This window comes from Hyla sarda, chromosome 12 (assembly GCF_029499605.1).
Source record: "Hyla sarda isolate aHylSar1 chromosome 12, aHylSar1.hap1, whole genome shotgun sequence".
In the NCBI taxonomy this organism is placed as follows: domain Eukaryota; kingdom Metazoa; phylum Chordata; class Amphibia; order Anura; family Hylidae; genus Hyla; species Hyla sarda.
The window spans coordinates 42,231,878-42,250,881 of NC_079200.1; the positions used below are offsets into that span (position 1 = coordinate 42,231,878).

A 19,004-nucleotide genomic window follows, 5' to 3' on the forward strand; every position below is an offset into this window, starting at 1 on the left:
ATGATACAGAGAATGTAAAATATTGTCCTGTGGTCCTCAGCTCAGGCTAGAGATCTTGTTCATTCTGAACCCAAAACTTATGAATCCATAATGGTTGAACATTCATTTCTTTGCTATTTAGGGGCAGATATTCCAACCAGTTTTTTTCTGCACTCTGGGGAAAAACAGGCATATTTCTCTCTTAATTCTATCTAACATTTTCAATAAGTAACTTCACAGTATTTGACCTATCTTCACTTTGTGTTATTACTATTGAGTGCGCAGTAAATGAGGCTTTTTATCTCGTCTTCTGAGCTTTGCAGGTTTATTGCAAGAAGGTATTTGGGCCTCAGTTGATCATTATCACAAGATCTAAAGTGATGGAAGTCTTGCCAAACACCTGTACTCAATTTTCCTTTCCAAGAAATGGAGATCTGCACACTTGTATCTATGAGGCTGGTTTTTATACAGATATTTAGACCTTAAAGGACATGATCTCTTCAGCCCTGGAGAAAAGACTCTCTCTTCCTTTCACACCTCCTCAGGGGTGTTAGTAGACTGCGAAGATACCCTTTTCTGTAGGCTGAAGTGGTAGAACAAGGTGCTGCATACATGGGAGTGGTAGACACATAAAATGATGTGACAGGGAGGTCTCTGCAAGAGATTAGATCTGATGAGAAGAGGAGAAAGAGAATATCTGATAATGTGAATTCTTACATGTAGAAACACTTTGTCATTGAGTTTTACTGAGAACAACAAAGAGAGAATCATGTTCTACCCATTCTCTGCCCTTTCAAGTCCTGTACTTGGTTGGGTCCAGACATGGTGAATTTTTTGATGATTTACGGTGTTCGACTACAGTACAAATGAAGAGTTGTCTATATTCAATCCACATATGCCATAAAAACATCTGCATGGAAATTGGGGATTGCTGTGGATTTTTACTTTTGCAGCCTACTCATTCTATTGCAGTACAGCAGCCTCAGTACAGCAGCCTCAGTTTACAGCTGATTTCACTCTTTGCAAAAACATGTTAAAAATGATCTGCCACATCCAGACCCAGAACTAGGTCCGTATCACATGAGCATTTCTGCACACTTATTACAGCCACATGTGAATATTACACTCGTGTGAAACTGTCTCTTACCATCTTTTGGTGGTGCATACAGGAATAAAAATAAATTTAAATCTATTGGCCAGATTCCCTACAGAAACGGATATCATCATATCTAACAATATAATATTATAGGGACTTTCACAAGAATATAATTTAAAGGGGTACTCTGGTCCTAGGCATACTATCCCCTGTCCAAAGGACAAGGGATAATGTGATGACTGGTTCTGCCAGAACCCGCAGGGTTAATGCTTTTTAGCCCTGTTGTTTATTTTGGTGGCTGGGACTACATAAGGAAGTTTTTCTCAGTCATGCTTTGCCTGTGAAAGTTCTTGTATATGAAACTAGCAACCTCTGTATTATTATTATTATTGTCTCTGTGACTTTTTGGCTTGGCTTTTGACTCCTCTTTGGCTCTCTGTTGTTGTACTCCATAACCTCCTGGTTTTGACTCGGCTCATTGACTTTGTATTCAGTGTGTGTGTGTGTTTAGGTTTATTTCTGTTAGTTATGTGTTCCTCCTGCTGTTTCCCAACCTTGTCAGTTTTTGTAGTTTATTGTTTTGACCTGTCACTGTCCCTCACTTATTTAGGAAGAGACCGGCACTGTGGTTGTGGACCCGCTGCCTAGGGCGGGTATGCAATAGGCAGGGACAGAGGGAGTGGGCAAGATAAGGGCTGCACTCTATCCCTGCCTGACGTGACAGATAATATGGCTGATCATGGAGGGGCCGACTGCTGGGACCCCCACGATCTCCAGCCCGAAACCCCGGCATTCTGAACATTTATGTTCAGACTGCCAGCTGCCATCCATTCAGGTCTATGGGAGAGACGGAGATATAGTGTTTGCGTATCTCCCATAATGATATATGGAGTCCTTCGTTTATGTTTCCCATACCATTTGAATACACTTCTGGCTTTGTCTCAAAAACTGCAGTTTTCCAAAAAAGAAATTGAAAACCAGCCTTGGTGCAGCCTTCTCCTGTGTTGTTCTATCAATCGGTTGGTGTCTGGGTGTTCAGACCATTCCAAGCGTTTTAAGTGTCCCTACGACATGTCAATTTTTTTTATTTGGTGACCCTTAAACCACACAAAGTAAGTGAAGGCAAATATGTATCTTAGCTAGTAGTTTATTGGTTAAAATGTCTGGTCAATAGAGATTGGTACAAAATAAAATATTTTATGGTTTTTAGAGCCAAAGTCCATACACCTCAGAAGTCATCTGTGCACCTCCCCTGCATTACTTGTTTATTGCCCTAATAAAACAATAACCACATCGTTGCTTTACAGTGTTAACCCCTGAGCGAGTAGAAGTGCAGAGGCTTATGTGTTACTAGGATGACATCTATTCATTCATCCACCATGACATGATTGTCATAGGCAAGTGTGTACACAGCTTTATATTCCTGTATAAAGCACACGATATATAATATCATGGAAAGCATTTATGAGTGCGGCTCTTCTTTTGTGATGGTTTTACACTTACTGCTTTGTATCATTGTTCTTTAGTGTACAGAACGGAAGTGGCCTGTCCCAGACTTTACTTTAAAGGGACAGTATAACATTAGACCCATTATACTCCGTTATTCTGGAGATAACCTGATATCATTCCACTGCATACTTTTGAAGAAGGGATAAAACTGCAATGCGGAAAAACAAGTAAAAAAAAAAAAATTTTTACATATGATTCTACACATCTGCAATTGTTTGTGCAACCATGGCCCATGTATATTAATTCAGACAGGGGCGAATTTATTATGTTGGTATATTGGGTTTCAGGTGCACTTGGGCTGATGCATCTTAGGAGACTTTAGTAGACTTCTAATGACACAGGACTCAGGGGATGTTGGGCTTCCCATGTTTTAGAAAGCTTGAACTACCGCCAAATAGAATTGGCCAGTATTAAAACGTGTCTAAATAATACTACAGCTTCCAAAATGACATGGGTTTAAGAGAAGGTGGTAAGTTGATTAGTCCCTTTGGAGTGGGATGGGACAGGTCCAATGGCAATTGCCCCTTTTGCCCATGGTACAGATCTGTAAACCTTTACTTATGTTACAGGAGGGAAGAAAAAAAGAGCAGTCATGATAAAAAAAAAAACTTTTATGTATGTTACAGGGGGAAAAGGGAATGGGGGGCATAATGATGGAAAACTTTATCTACCCTACAGCAGTGGTTCCCAACCCAGTCCTCATGGCCCGCCAAAGGTTCAGGACTTGAACTTACCCTGTTCCAATGGAGTAACAATCCAGAATGTTTGTGGGCCTTGAGGGCTGGGTTAGGGACCACTGCCCTACACGGGGCACAATTTCAGGTTGGGGTCTAGATCAGAAGCAATGATGAAGTAGAGGCTTGGAAGAAACTTCCAACAAGTGTAGTTGGTAAATCCAGTAAGTGAATGCTTGCATGTCTGGGATAATATAAGGGCAGACTAGACAATGTGATCTTTTTCTGCTGTCAATCTTCTCTTTCTATCTTTGCAGTTGTGCCTATAATACAATAAAATTATGTCAGTAAGTTATGTTTACAGGCCAGGATCGGCCAGCTTTTCCCATAGCTAGTCATATAATAAAGGCAGGGGATGGGAACTTAGAGAATAGCACTAGACACTGCACTCTACACAATACAAAAAAAGAAGATTGCAGCAGCACACATTGGTCAAAAAAATTTAGGCTCTTAGCGCACTTTTTGATCAAAACGTGTCCCCCATCCACCACGGGGAGGTGGCCTCATTTAGGATGGGAACCTAGCACAAATTCTGAGCCTAACACTCAACTATCCACTCACCTCTGCTGGGCATATAGCCTCTGACTGGGTGACATGCTGGATCCATTTAAAACTCCACCTGTGAGAAAGGGGGAGGGGTGCACAGCTAAACAGGGTGCCATTACCCCCTGAATTGTACACACAAGAAAAAAGAAAGATAGCCGGCACAACAGCCTAATACACGGGTGCACACTGCCATGGCATCAGAGTATACAAAAAAAGAGGATTGCAGCAGCACACATTGGTCAAAAAAAGGCCACCTCCCCGTGGTGGATGGGGGACACGTTTTGATCAAAAAGTGCGCTAAGAGCCTCAATTTTTTGGACCAATGTGTGCTGCTGCAATCCTCTTTTTTTGTATACTCTGATGCCATGGCAGTGTGCACCCGTGTATTAGGCTGTTGTGCCGGCTATCTTTCTTTTTTCTTGTGTGTACAATTCAGGGGGTAATGGCACCCTGTTTAGCTGTGTACCCCTCCCCCTTTCTCACAGGTGGAGTTTTAAATGGATCCAGCATGTCACCCAGTCAGAGGCTATATGCCCAGCAGAGGTGAGTGGATAGTTGAGTGTTAGGCTCAGAATTTGTGCTAGGTTCCCATCCTAAATGAGGCCACCTCCCCGTGGTGGATGGGGGACACGTTTTGATCAAAAAGTGCGCTAAGAGCCTCAATTTTTTTGACCAATGTGTGCTGCTGCAATCCTCTTTTTTTGTATACTCTGATGCCATGGCAGTGTGCACCCGTGTATTAGGCTGTTGTGCCGGCTATCTTTCTTTTTTCTTGTGTGCACTCTACACAATGATTGCACATGAGGACGGAGAAGGATCTGGCCCATGGGCTGGCATCTCCCACTTCAAAGACGAGTGCCAGATCCTTCTCCGTCCTCATGTGCAATCATTGTGTAGAGCGCAGTGTCTGTTGTTGTGACCGCACACTTAGCCTGTAATTATCCAAACCTTAAAATAGACAGGAGTGACGGTGCTCCAGGATGGGTGTGCCCAAATAACTGTTTGGTATCAGTGTGTGATGAGGGCAGATGTTGTTACCCTGGGGGCAGGTGGCATTAACCCCTTGTATTCGTGATGCCAGGGCGTGGTTTAGCCTATAACCACCCACAGGTATACCGCTGGATACTGGGCTAGGCACGGGGGCAATAAAGACTCTGACGTCAATTTACGGACAACGGTAGCATTACTGAGGGTAGACAGTTGGTGAAGTCTATAAAGTTCAGCCAGGGCCCAAGGAAGTGACCAGTGATGCAGAGACCTTAAGGGCTTCCTGGGACTTGTAGTAAGACTGAACAATTGAATGCAGACCACACTGACTTGACAGATGAGAGGGACTAACTTGACTTTACTCATAAATCTGTGACTTTAGCTACCGGTATCTTGAAATTATGGTGGCTGCAGGACTTGACTTTGAGGCCGTCAACACTCTGGACACACACTAGGCGACTGCACTGGACCTCAGCAGGAAGCAAGAGAGAGAAGAGAGAGAAGCTCCACCCAGGGCTTATATGGGGGAGACTAGCAGGGAGCCCATAGGTCAATCTTGGGATCACCTGGTCACTGGTACCTTCATTTTATAATACAATACACTGCAGAACATATGTACAGGGGGGAAACAGGTGCAAGGGGCCCTGGGGACACTGAAGGAGGCTGCCTGACAGGGCAGCAAGGGTATGGGGTAACATCTCCTGTACTGGGCCACCACAACTGTTTCTGCTCCAGGCTGGGAAGCAACGTATAAAGCAGGCCTCCGCCAAAGACAGGCAATTTTAAAAAGACAGTGACCCTGGCACCTGCACTACAGTCTTTAACATTCTACTCTTGATCAGGTTAGCTATACCACTATGCCATAATACACAGCCATCTACTTCCCTGCATAACTACTACTCCCAGTTGACCTGCACTACCACACCTATCATTCCCCTTGGGCACCTTTTTCCACCAATCCAATTTCAATGGTTACTGTTTTTATCGGTTGGGGTCAGACATTTAGGACCTATGCTGTGGGTATGCCATAAATCTGAGATGGAAAACCCCTTTAATGAAGTATATATCAATTAAAGATTGGTATGAAATCCTATCCGATAAGGACTATGTTGCTTTAACTTGGCTTAAACATTTAAAGGGGTACTCCGGTGGAAAACAATTTTTTTTAAATCAACTGGTGCCAAAAAGTTACAGGTTTGTAAATGATTGCTCTCTGCTGCCTCCTCTGTCCATGTCTGGAGCAGGATAGGTTTGCTATGGGGATTTGCTTCTGCTCTGGACAGTTCCTGATACAGACTGAGGTGTCAGCATAGAGCACTGTAGTTAGACTAGAAAGAACAACTCAACTTCCTGTGGAGCATACAGAAGCTGATAAATACTGTAAGGATTAAGAATTTTTTAATAGAAGTAAATTACAAATCTGTTTAACTTTCTGGCACCAGTTGTTTTGAAAACACTTGTTTTCCACCGAAATACCCCTTTAACCCCGCAGCAGCTCCTTAGAATGAGTTAAAGACCTGCTGCCAAAGGCCTGAGCAGGAATTCAAGTCTCTTATGTTTTTTCCCCCTGTGGAATAAGCCAACTGCACCACAAAAATGTCCCTTCTAACGAAAAACACATTGCAGGATCAGAGAGGCCGGGTGGAGCTGTGCACGTGGAATCATGTAAATAGGTTTACACATATACATAAGAGAATCATGTGAATCTTTTCACTACGAGAGAACTGGAGACTAGAGGAGCAGAACATGTGTTGTATGTCGTGATAGTCTGCCAAGTGTCTGCAGACTATTGTGGTGTGGACATCATAAAATGCATGATACTGTATATATCTATTTATATTCTCAGCATTGTGTATTCAATAGAATTTAACACTTTGATTTGATTGTTGTTTCCCCGTGACACATGTACAAACTACAATTCCCAGCATGCACTTTCTTGTTGTGTTTAAGGAGACATCTCTATGGAGTCTATGGAGCTCATCACCTGCAACAAGCTGGATATAGCTGTGGGACATGTCAAAAGTTTTTATAGTGTGTGACAGTGTCAGTTTTCTCTAAGTGGGACACTGGCCTTAGATAAGAAGAGAAAATTAACTGCATTTATTTCAGTCACCTTGGCTTTTCCATGTCCCATTAAAGGAGTAGTCTCCGCAGGATAGGGGATAAGTTTTAGATAGCGGGGGGTCCGAGTGCAAGGGCCCCCGCGATCTCCTGCATGGAGCCCCTGCTCTCCCCTGCAGAGGCGCGTCATGACCCCTGCCTAAAGCGGAGGCTGCCACGCACCCTCCATAATTCTCTGAGAGTGTCCGAAGATAGCGAACAGCTCTCCCATAGAGATATATGGAGGGGGCGTGGCAGCCCCCGTTTCGGGTGGGGGTCGTGACGCGCCGCTCCAGGGGAGAGCTGGGGCTCCCTTCAGGAGATTGCAGGGGGCCCCAGCGTTCGGACCCCCCCTTGATCTAAAACTTATCCCCTATCTTGCAGTTTTTTTCCATGAGACTACACCTTTAATGCGTTGTGGGACATGGAAAAGCCAAGGTGACTGAAATAAGTGTAGTTATATTTCTCTTCTTATCCAAGGCCAGCATCACACTTAGAGAAAACGGACACTGCACTTAAAAAACTTTTAAAATGTCACACAGACATGTCAAAGGTTTTGATTGATTGGGGTCTGGATATTCAGTCCCCCCATCTATTGTTGGATAAAGCCAGGAGAGTTGTACAGCAGTTTGCTTTACTCCCCAGCTTGCAGCTATATCCAGCTTATTGCAGGGGATGAGCTCCATAGACTTACAATAGAACAGTCTCCTGCAACAAGTCAGAGACAGCTGGGGAGTGAAGAGCACTTGGCACTTCTCCCGGCTCTATCTAATGATCAGTGGATGTCTAAATATCCAGACCCAGATCGGTCAAAACTTTTGGCATGACTGTTCAGTTATCCGAGTTGCCAGGCAAGGTGCCGGCACGGGGGAACAAATCTCGCAGCATTCCCACTTGCATCCTGCACAAATAATACCTGCTGGATCCTAGACAACTGATGCCCACTGAACCCAATATTAGGTTGGGTTCACTTTAGATCCTAAATATAGGTGAACCCAGCCTTATTGTTATGACTGGAAGGGATAACCCTCTATTACTATGCCCAGCAAAAGGAACATTGGCCTATGCATGGTCACTTTTCCCAAACATATTACATATCATGCACTTTCAATAAAAGGGAAAGGTAGAGAAAATAGATTCCTCTGGGGAAACCTATGGAGGACTTTTTATTAATATATATTTAGTTTTTTTTCTGCTTTACTTTTTTCAATGGCCATGTAGAACAGTACAAGATGACTAAGTAAGAGGAGAAGATGTGACAGGTGTTACTAAGATATCTCTGTTAAGTAACTTTAATGTCACTTCCATATTGTGCTGTTCTTAAGGCCTTAGGAAATAAACAGCAGTCTATGGGTTAATTGGTGTAATTTCCTGGGTTGGGTTTATATAGGTTTATTATGGTCTTTAGGAGAACAGTTTGAGGAGAGCAGAGTCGTACAGCCAGGGAGTGGTTATAATGGAGAGCACGCAAGGCTGGAGGAAATGTATATGTCCTGTACAAATTACCTGTCCGGCGAGAAACGGTGCATAGAAATAATACAGGAGGGAAGGAGCCTTTCTACATTGTCTATACCTACAGTATGTATGCATATTTACCCTCCTGGAGGATAGCCATATGGAGGAGCGCATGGAATTGTAATAACCAGAGTAAATGTGGTTATCGGAAAATGAGGCCAGCAGATTTCCCAGTACTAGTGGTCAGAGATTATGTAGAAAGTCAAATAAAGTGACTCAGTTTGGTTATGAAAGGTCATTATTGCATAGTTCACACACTTTATCTTCAGTGTATAGGAAAAGGGAACAATCCCTTTGGTAGCTTTAGTAAAATACAGGCTTTTTAGAGTACCTTAATGACTGGGTGTATTTTAAGTAACAAACCTCTGCTTACCCCCTGCCGGTGCCTTGGTTGTCCCGCTGTGGTCCCAGTGCATCTTCTTCCTGGTTCCCTGTGGTCAATATATAAAGCAGCGGCTCAGCCAATTGATGGCTGCAGCAATTTTCCATCTCGGCCTGTAATTGGCTGAGCAGCAATGGGTGGGACATATTGAGCCCCAGCACCAGGAAGAAGATCGGTGCCCGGGCCATATGTCACATTGCTGCTCTGCTCATCTCTGGCCGAGATGGATATGGCTGTGGCTGTAGCGTGATGTATTGACCACAGGGAACCAGGAAGAAGAGAGCAGTGGGGACAGCAGTGGGACAATGGAGGCACCAGGGAAGCCGCAGGAGCTAAGTAGATGTTTATTTTTATTTTTTTAGAACAACCAGAATGGGAATGTTACTGAAAAGCCAACCTATCCCAGAGTACTCCTTTAAGAAAGACTTGAAGCACTTTTGAGTGTTACTTTACAGTCCAGACACGTTTGCTCTACTGAAAAGGGGTCTTCACAAATGGTCTCCCCCTGGTGAATATTTATATTTAGGTGCGCTACAATATCCTATGATGAGGCAGTAAGACTCTTGGCATGGAAGTAACACACTGCATTTGCTCTGGCTGGAAGTCCACTAAGAGTGGATGCAGACAAGCCCTTGTTCATCTTCTCTCCTCTGACTGAAAGTGAATCTTCCTCTCGTAGTCGGAATACAGATTTCTAGTACATACCCCTTCATTGTGTAATGGATGCAGCTTGTGGATGTATATATTTACTCCACACGATGCTGTGGGATTTACCATGAACAACTCAAAACTGACCTGAATAGTTGAATAACTATAACAGGATTACCTAGCAGAACCAGGGTTAACAAAGCTTCTCACAGAGAAAGTGCTGTCCAGCTCACTCTTCTTATAAGTTCACAACGTTAATGCACGGGCCTTGTGTCTCAGATCCCAGACACCGACAAGCATGAAAACACTGAACAAGTGAATTCATCCAGTCTGTCGTTTACGCACCCTTAACTAAGTTTCTGCATAGCGGGCTTGCTGGCAGGGAGAAGCACACAGGAGCTTTTTCATTGGCCTGAGATAGTCTGAGACACACTGACTAGACTAGACCAACTTCTCCTTCTCTGTCTAGGACCTACTGGTTTGTTCTTTTAGACTAAAGACTATTATGCAGCACTATACGCTAAAACAATTTCTCCAAACGGAATGCATTTTAAATTCTGCACCTAAAAAACCCCATAGCAGCCGTCTCCAGAAGGCTGCTATTGAGACTTGTGATGAATAGTTATATATGGCGGGGAGAACGGCGCCCCGTGCAGAGACTTAACCATTTTTGGAATTAAAGGGGTACTCCGGTGAAAACCTTTTTTCTTTTAAATCAACTAGTGGCAGAAAGGTAAACATATTTGTAAATTACTTCTATTAAAAAATCTTAATCCTTCCTGTACTTATTAGCTGCTGAATACTACAGAGGAAATTATTTTCTTTTTGGAATGCTCTCTGATGACATCACGAGCACAGTTCTCTCTGCTGACGTTATTATCATTATTATTATAATAACGTCAGCAGAGAGAACTGTGCTCGTGATGTCATCAGAGAGCATTCCCTTTATTTATTGTTATCCTTGGTGGGATTTGAACCCAAGTCCCCAGCACTGCAAGGCAGCAGTGCTAATCACTGAGCCACCATGCTGCCCTTAGCATACATCTGCTATGCATGGTTGCTAAAATGGGCAGAGATGTCAGCAGAGAGCACTGTGCTCGTGATGTCATCAGTGTTCCAAAAAGCAAGGAATTTCCTCTGTAGCATTCAGCAGCTAATAAGTACTGGAAGGATTAAGATTTTTTAATAGAAGTAATTTACAAATATGTTTAACTTTCTGCCACCAGTTGATTTAAAAGAAAAAAGGTTTTCACTGGAGTACCCCTTTAACATGCAATTCAAAATTGGCTCCTGTACATTGACAAAGGAATTAGAGGTACCAAGACAGGATTATACTGACAGAGGTCAAACTACTGCCACACAACAATCTATATTCTCCAGTACTCCAGTTTCTAGTATCAGGTAGATTGGGATACCTGGCAGAATTGTGTCAAGTTTAAAAAAAAAAAAAAAAAAAAAAAAAAAAAAACATGGCAGAATAGTGAATGCAGCTCTGGAAAATAAGGGAATGTTCACACACAGCAGGTTTGTTGCAGGAAATTTTTGCTTCTGTAAATTTGGTCGATGCATGTGAATTAGGTTGTTTCTGTAAATTTTAACATGTGTATTGGTAAATATGTTATGATTATTGGTTGGTGGGGTTCACCGTTCATGCTATGATTGGCACCCCCATACATTTGTCTGTAGAGTGCCTGAACCATCAGTCATCGTAGCTGTCCCCGGTGGCTTCTTCCTGCCCTGCTACATTGATTGATCACTTCCTATACCTATACCATACGTCAATCAAGGCTGGTGGAGCAGGGAGAAGTTGCCTGGGACCACCCCAATGATTCATGGATCGGGCAACATGAAAGTCATGATTTTAAAAATGAGTGGGAACAAGCTGCAGTACAAGGTACAGTTACAAACAAATGTATGGTGCTTGGCCTGGTCCCTTTTCTGTTTACGATCAGCAGCAGTGCTGGGAGCCCAGATTCCCACCAATCAGATATTATTGGCTTATACATAACATAATGTCAAGGAAACCCCCTTTAAAGGGTATGTTCACATGTGCTTTACTTTTCATGCATGAAAGTCTGCAGGTGATCTTATAGCAGGCCCAGGCTACTTAACCCAGTCAGACACGTGACCTATGCCAAGCCACATACCTCAGCTTCTGCACTCCAAGATGATGACCCCTCAAGCACTGCTCATAGTCATTCCAGGCTATTAGATCACACACTGGCACAGACAGAGCCCACTCTGCTCATTCATTCCTTGTCTAGGGAGGAGAAGGTAACCGAGAAGCATTAAGTAATCTCAAAGGAACGACTTCTGCTGCTGCCGCACCCCAGAACAGGATGGGAGAGTCTCCAAACATAGAAATTGCACAACATGACATTTCTTCTTCAACCTGAACATTTTTTTCTTGTGTAACCAGGTTTTGGCCATTGTTATCAGTCAGATCGATTCTTAAACAGAGACTTATACCTGGGCCTTATTACAGGAGCAATTATTGGCCAATCGGGCTGATATTGTCCTGTGTATGAGGCCAGTGATCAGCTGACAAACAAGTAAATGCACGTTCATGGACTGATCGCTTCATGTTAAATGGGTTATCCAGGAAAAAACTTTTTTTATATATCAACTGGCTCCAGAAAGTTAAACAGATTTGTAAATGACTTCTATTAAAAAATCCTAATCCTTTCAGTACTTATGAGCTTCTGAAGTTAAGGTTGTTCTTTTCTGTCTAAGTCCTCTCTGATGACACGTGTCTCGGGAACCGCCCAGTTTAGAAGCAAATCCCCATAGCAAACCTCTTCTAAACTGGGCGTTTCCCAAGACACGTGTCATCAGAGAGCACTTAGACAGAAAAGAACAACCTTAACTTCAGAAGCTCATAAGTACTGAAAGGATTAAGATTTTTTAATAGAAGTAATTTACAAATCTGTTTAACTTTCTGGAGCCAGTTGATATATAAAAAAAAGTTTTTTCCTGGAATACCCCTTTAACTTGCTTAATGAAGAACGCCAGAGAAAGTAATCTTATCCACAGAATAAGTAGCTGATCATTGGGGGTCCGACCGCTGGGACCCCCTGTGATCTCCGGGACATGACCCCGACTCTCTGAGGAGTGCGTATCATCTACCGGTAGACGGCATACCCTCCATTAATTTCTATGAGAGTGCCGATAATGCCCGAAAGCTGAACTCAGGTCTTTTTCGCGCTCCCATAGAAACTGAATGGAACGCATGCCGCCTACAGCACGCGTTTCTCATTGCGTGCTGGGTCCCGTCCCAGTGATTTCGGGGGTCCCAGCGTCCGGACCCCCCGCGATCAGCTTCTTATCCCCTATCCTGTGGTTTCTCCTTTAAGAACCATTGTTTATCAGCTGTACATCTCCTTGTGTAATAGAGGATGAGTGGCCGAAAAATGATGGAAGTGAAGGGCCTCTGCAAAGTCAAGGGGACATTTCACCAAGGGGCTGGTTGGCAGCATATTGTGAGGTCATGCAATCATTTGCTGATTGGTGGGAGTTCAACCACTGGGACCCCCCAACTTGTCATATTTGTGAGGTTGAAGTTACAGCCGTGATCTAGTAAAGATGAAGAGCCTTCTCAATTAATCAGGTTCTGTAAGACTTCTGAAGCTGCTTCTCCAGAGCTATTAACCAGGCAACTTGATGTTGGATGCTGCATCATGTGCTGGCGACTGCAAATTACACTCGGCAGGGACAAAGATGGGCAGACACTATTACTATACAGTGATCCCTCAACTTACAATGGCCTCAACATACCATAGTTTCAACATACAATGGTCTTTTCTGGACCATTGTAACTTGAAACCAGACTCAACATACAATGTACAGACAGTCCTGATCTGTGATACCTGGAGGAACTGTGTCACAACTGGAGGAACTGACCAATCAGAATGGGCATTTTACTGGTAAATCACCTGTATTACTGAAGTGCATGCACTGACTGACGTCTGGTAGCAGGGAGGAACTACATTTTCTGTACTACTCCTTACCTATACCAGGGTTAGCTGCTCCTTTTGGACACCAAGTAAAGGCGGCTCCATTTGGGACACTGTGTGTACTGTATAGGACCCTGAAGAAGCTCCTGTCCTCTACATAAACCATTGTTTCCCAACCGGGGTGCCTCCAGCTGTACAAAACTACAACTCCCAGCATGCCCGGACAGCCTTTGGCTGTCCGGGCATGCTGGGAGTTGTAGTTTTGCAATAGCTGGACACACGCTGGTTGGGAAACACTGACATAGACAGTGATTTACAGCTCCCAGCAGATCTTTCTTACTTTTATATGTAAGGATTTGCTTTATCTCTATTAGTTATCTACTTATTTTTCTTTTAATCCTCACTTTTTCCTATTTTTGGATGATATTTTGGGGCTTCAGAACCAATTACCAGGTTTCCATAGAGTAATGGTCTCAACATACAATGGTTTCAACATACAATGGTCGTCCTGGAACCAATTAATATTGCAACTTGAGGGACCACTGTAATGCATTGCAAATTTAAAGTGGAGGGTCAAATATATATACAGTCCATTGAGAGGTAGAGAGACTATGGGGGTGCAAAAACCTGAAGTCCCAAACAACAATAATAACAGAGAAAATATACAGGATACAGTAAAAATTCATTCTTTATTGGAGTCCATTAAAATCTTGCCCCGTGGGAGATGAGTCCGTGGTCAGGATAAAGCTGACCACGGACTTGTCTCCCACCGGGAAAGATTTTAATGTACTCCAATAAAGAATGAACTTTTACTTCTGATGGGTGAGCATGCCGCTAGTTGTTCTAAATGGGCACTGTCCACAAAAACTTTTGATATGTTGTAGAGACCTTTCAAAAGTTTTGATCGGTCAGGGTCTGAGTGTTCAGACCCCAACTGATCGCTAGAATGAGCCAGGAGAAGAATGCATTAACAAGACAAACTCACAATGAAAGTCAGCGGGATTGTCTCGGTCAGTGAACTCTTCTTACTTCACCCATTCTAATGATTGGCGGGGATCTTAAAGGGGTTCTCCAGCATAAGGGGATTTTAGTACGTACCTGGCAGACAGTAATGGACATGCTTAGGAAGGATCTGCACTTGTCTTGGGCTAAATGGCTATGTTGTGAGATTACCATAACACTGTGGCTAGCTTTTTGTGAACTTGTATTTCCTGTTTTCAGTTTTCTTGTTTGCCTACAAATCCCATGATACCATTTTCCTCCTTCCCACACATCAGCCACCCCACCCATTGAAACATAAATGAGCTGCAGACCTGTGGTCTTCAATCAGGGTGCCTACAGCTGTTGCATTAGTTGCAGATTGATCCTTCCACCCATTGAAGCAGACAGGCTCCCTGTCATCAGTTGACTAGTGAGTCAGTCAGGTCTCGGCCGCATTGCAAGCTGGGAAAAATTCCGAGACCGCAGTCATTTTGTATGCTGGTAAAAACAAATATTGGGGTGAAAATCACATAAGAATTGTGAGAAAACCGTCACACACAGGTACAGACACTATATTATGAACTACACTAACTTTACATCCCCTGTAGCATAGTCAAATAAAAAAAATTCCCGGAATACCCCTTTAACACTCAGACCCTGACCAATCAAAACTTTTGTGATGTCTCTAGGACATGTGGAATGTTTTTTTTTTTTACAGCTGCAGGTACACTTTAAAATCTGCAGAACCTTAGTTTTGCTAAAGAAAGGAAATATCCTAACTGACTCCCGGCTCTACCATACAGACTTCTATGGTCCCTATTAGATAGTCCAATGTGCTTAGCAAAGAAACAGGACCCCCCTTAGGCCACGCTTTTCTGCCATCATTTGTCACTCTACCAACACAGATACCCTTATTAGGGAAGGCGATTCAATACAAAAAACAAGTGCCAACTAGGCACAAAATGCCAATTAACCCCTAATAATAAAACATCACTTTTATTAAGCATGCAGTACAGACCAAAAGTTTGGACACACCTTTTCATTCAGAGTTTTCTGAAAATTGTAGATTCACATTGAAGGCATCAAAACTATGAATTAACACGTGTGGAATTATATACAAAACAAAAAAGGGTGAAACAACTGAAAATATGTCATATTCTAGGTTCTTCAAAGTAGCCACCTTTTGCTTTGATTACTGCTTTGCACACTCTTGGCATTCTCTTGTTGAGATTCAAGAGGTAGTCACCTGAAATGGTTTTCACTTCACCGGTGTGCTGGTGTGGAGGAGGAGGAGGTGTGATGGTGTGTGTGTGGGGGGGGGGTGATGGTGTGGAGGAGGAAGTGTGATAGTGTGGGGTGCTTTGCTGGTGACACTGTTGGGGATTTATTCAAAATTGAAGGCATACTGAACCAGCATGGCTACCACAGCATCTTGCAGCGGCATGCTATTCCATCCGGTTTGCGTTTAGTTGGACCATCATTTATTTTTCAACAGGACAATGACCCCAAACACCTCCAGGCTGTGTAAGGGCTATTTGGCCAAGAAGGAGAGTGATGGGGTGCTGCGCCAGATGACCTGACCTCCACAGTCACCGGACCTGAACCCAATCGAGATGGTTTGGGGTGAGCTGGACTGCAGAGTGAAGGCAAAAAGGGCCAACAAGTGCTAAGCATCATGGGAACTCCTTCAAGACTGTTGGAAGACCATTTCAGGTGACTACCTCTTGAAGCTCATCAAGAGAATGCCAAGAGTGTGCAAAGCAGTAATCAAAGCAAAAGGTGTCTAGAACCTAGAATATGACATATTTTCACACTTTTTGTTATGTCTATAATTCCACATGTGTTAATTCATAGTTTTGATGCCTTCAGTGTAAATCTACAAAATTAATAGTCATGAAAATAAAGAAAACTCTGAGAAGGTGTGTCCAAACTTTTGGTCTGTACTGTATATCAAGATGGACGTGAGTTAAAAAAATACCTATATTGTCACGGTTATTTGGAAGTTCACTAGATACCACAGTGTAATGATGTATTGGAAATGTATCACAACCAATACTACAGCTAATGCTGCTAACACTGTTGATATAGGTTATCATATATTATAATAGCCTAAGGCTGCAGTCCATTAGGCTACAAGCTGTGACAACACTGAATTTTAAAACCAAACAGACACTGCCACCTAACTAGTTTCACTCAAATACATGAGCTTTATCAGAGGTGCAGGCTAGTGACTGTCAAAATGGTGGTCTGCCATTTTGACAGTCGCTAGCCTGCACCTCTGATAAAGCTCATGTATTTGAGTGAAACTAGTTAGGTGGCAGTGTCTGTTTGGTTTTAAAATTCAGTGTTGTCACATTCCCTATTACACAGGGTCATTTGCGGCCAACAAGTGACCTTTTTTGACAGAAAGAAGTGATCGTCTGAGGAACCGGTGCACCTCCCATCGGCATCGGCTGATCACTGGCCCTATTACACAGAGCAATATTGGCAATGTTCAGCCTCTCATGTAATAGTGCCCTTAGTGTTGGCTTTCTTACCCCTTAGGAGGATGATCTAACTATTTGCTGCAGGCAAGTCGGCTGTCGGGTTAGCTGCTAGGTGCTAGCCACAGGTTGGAGATCACTAAAGAGTGTCTGAGTATACCACTTTTTGCATTATTTACGCCCCTTACATTGTAGACATGTTTAGTCAATGCTTTGCGTATTCCAGTTATGGTGACCCGGGAGCTGTCAGACTGACCCTTAAACCGACTATATCCTACTAGTTGATTTTGCTGTTTGCTTCCACCCTTCCTTCTGGCTCTGGGCCTCCCTCTCCCTCTCAATGTGCTCCTGCTGACTTTGAGGTATAAAGAGGCATTATATAAAATTTGGGAAAGGAAACTCGACCTATTTATAGCCTGTATTCCAAATCCATTTACAGCTTTCCTCTGCTTAACCCCAGAGCCGCCTGGAGGTTTAGAATCATTGTTTGCTGTCTGCAAAAAATATCCTCGGTCAGTTCTCTAAATGTTAGGTTTGTGGCTGGTACATGAGAGATGACTAGACGTCACTAGTCAAGTGGGGTCAAGTCTTTTTAAAGGGGCAGTAGCAAGATTATTATTATTGTGTGCTGTCGAGTGTTACTCCTGCCGATCCTACGTATAGTGTCCTGTTTTCTATATGGTTCTCATCTGGTCTTGTTGTTGGCCGTCTATCCATGGTTCTTGGGCCAAAGATCTCTTGCCACCTTGATTTCATGGGCTGGTGTGAATGGGAGCCCATAAAACCCATGTCTCCCATAGTATAGATCTTTATAGCATGTTCTTTTTTGTTTTGTGACCTATTATAACTTATACATCGAAGGTGTACTGTGTATTGTGGTGTAAAGATAATTGCTATGGAAAAAGCAAAGGGCCACCTGTTGTCTCCCTGAGGGCGCAGGTAGAGGCAGCTGTGACCCTTTCCAGTAAAATATTGTTTATAAAGTAAAGAAGAACACATATGGGGGAAAGAGAATTACATATAAACCTGCAGAATAAAATATGTAACTTTGATCCCGTATTAAACTGGTATCCGTTTTGCCCAGCCCATGAAGGCAAAGTATTTCAACTGTGATGATATCATGTAGTTTATAATATATTGAAATAATTCTACGTTTCTCTCAACGTTGTCTTCTCTTGGTTTTAGGTTTGAGAAAGGACGTATCTATACATTCATCGGGGAAGTAGTGGTCTCTGTGAACCCCTACAAGAATCTTCCAATCTACGGGAAGGATACAATAGAGCAGTATAAGGGAAGAGAGCTGTATGAAAGACCTCCGCATCTCTTCTCCATCGCAGACGCAGCCTACAAGGCGATGAAGAGACGATGCAAAGACACATGCATAGTAATATCAGGTAATATTGTCACAGTCATTCTTGTCTTTGTGTCATAACATGATAAATATGTGGTGCCGGGGTGGAAGGATGCAATGGGGTGTTGCGAAGTGGTAGTGTAGGGTATTGGTATTAACCCTTTGTTGTCGTGATGCCAGGGTGCGGTTTCCTTAGTGTAATGGTCCTACCACCAACTGTTCCATAAACGGTAGGGAAAAATAAAGGAATGTCCACAGCAGATGTTGATGAAAACCGGAATAAACTTTACTGCATATTTTATGAAACTGCAGGTAACAAAACAGTCTTTGTATAGAGGACCGTAGTTCAGGTTCCTCACAGGTTTGCTGGGACTTCTGAGTGCAATGAGCTTTGATTTGCTAGCCACTGTGCTACTGAATTTATGATAATTGAGTTGCAGTAGTCACACAGGATTTTAGTAGTTTTGAGCTGGATAACCACGGTTTAGTGGCTGCGGAAGATAAGGCTTCAGCCTAGCTTGAATTGATGATGAGCTATGAGATATGCTTGCTTGATAATCCAGAACTAAAGAGCAAGAGAGTGAATTTAGTGGCTGCAGCCCCTTATATATTAAGGGGGTGGGACAAAGCTCATTGGATAGCCAAACCTGTCAGTCCTGACCCCTGGAACTCTGGGTCTCACATGACCCAAAGGTCCTTAAACCATAGCATAACAAATTAAAGCCACATGGCCTCTAAGG

The 19,004-nt window shown here is 43.1% G+C and overlaps 1 protein-coding gene and 1 long non-coding RNA gene across 3 annotated transcripts in view; one reads left to right on the forward strand and one right to left on the reverse strand.

The window, feature by feature from the left end:
- MYO1D (myosin ID) overlaps positions 1 to 19,004 on the forward strand; it is a 141,028-nt gene that overhangs the window by 46,940 nt on the left and 75,084 nt on the right. For both annotated transcript variants that reach the window (XM_056548861.1, XM_056548860.1), the window contains exon 2: positions 18,099 to 18,307. In XM_056548861.1, coding sequence (XP_056404836.1) covers positions 18,268 to 18,307 — 40 coding nt within the window. In that variant the 5' untranslated portion in view covers positions 18,099 to 18,267. The remainder of the gene's footprint in view (positions 1 to 18,098; positions 18,308 to 19,004) is intronic.
- LOC130296855 (uncharacterized) overlaps positions 3,322 to 19,004 on the reverse strand; it is a 29,524-nt gene continuing 13,841 nt past the window's right edge. The window contains exon 3 of the long non-coding RNA XR_008849310.1: positions 3,322 to 3,581. This is a non-coding gene — a long non-coding RNA (uncharacterized LOC130296855). The remainder of the gene's footprint in view (positions 3,582 to 19,004) is intronic.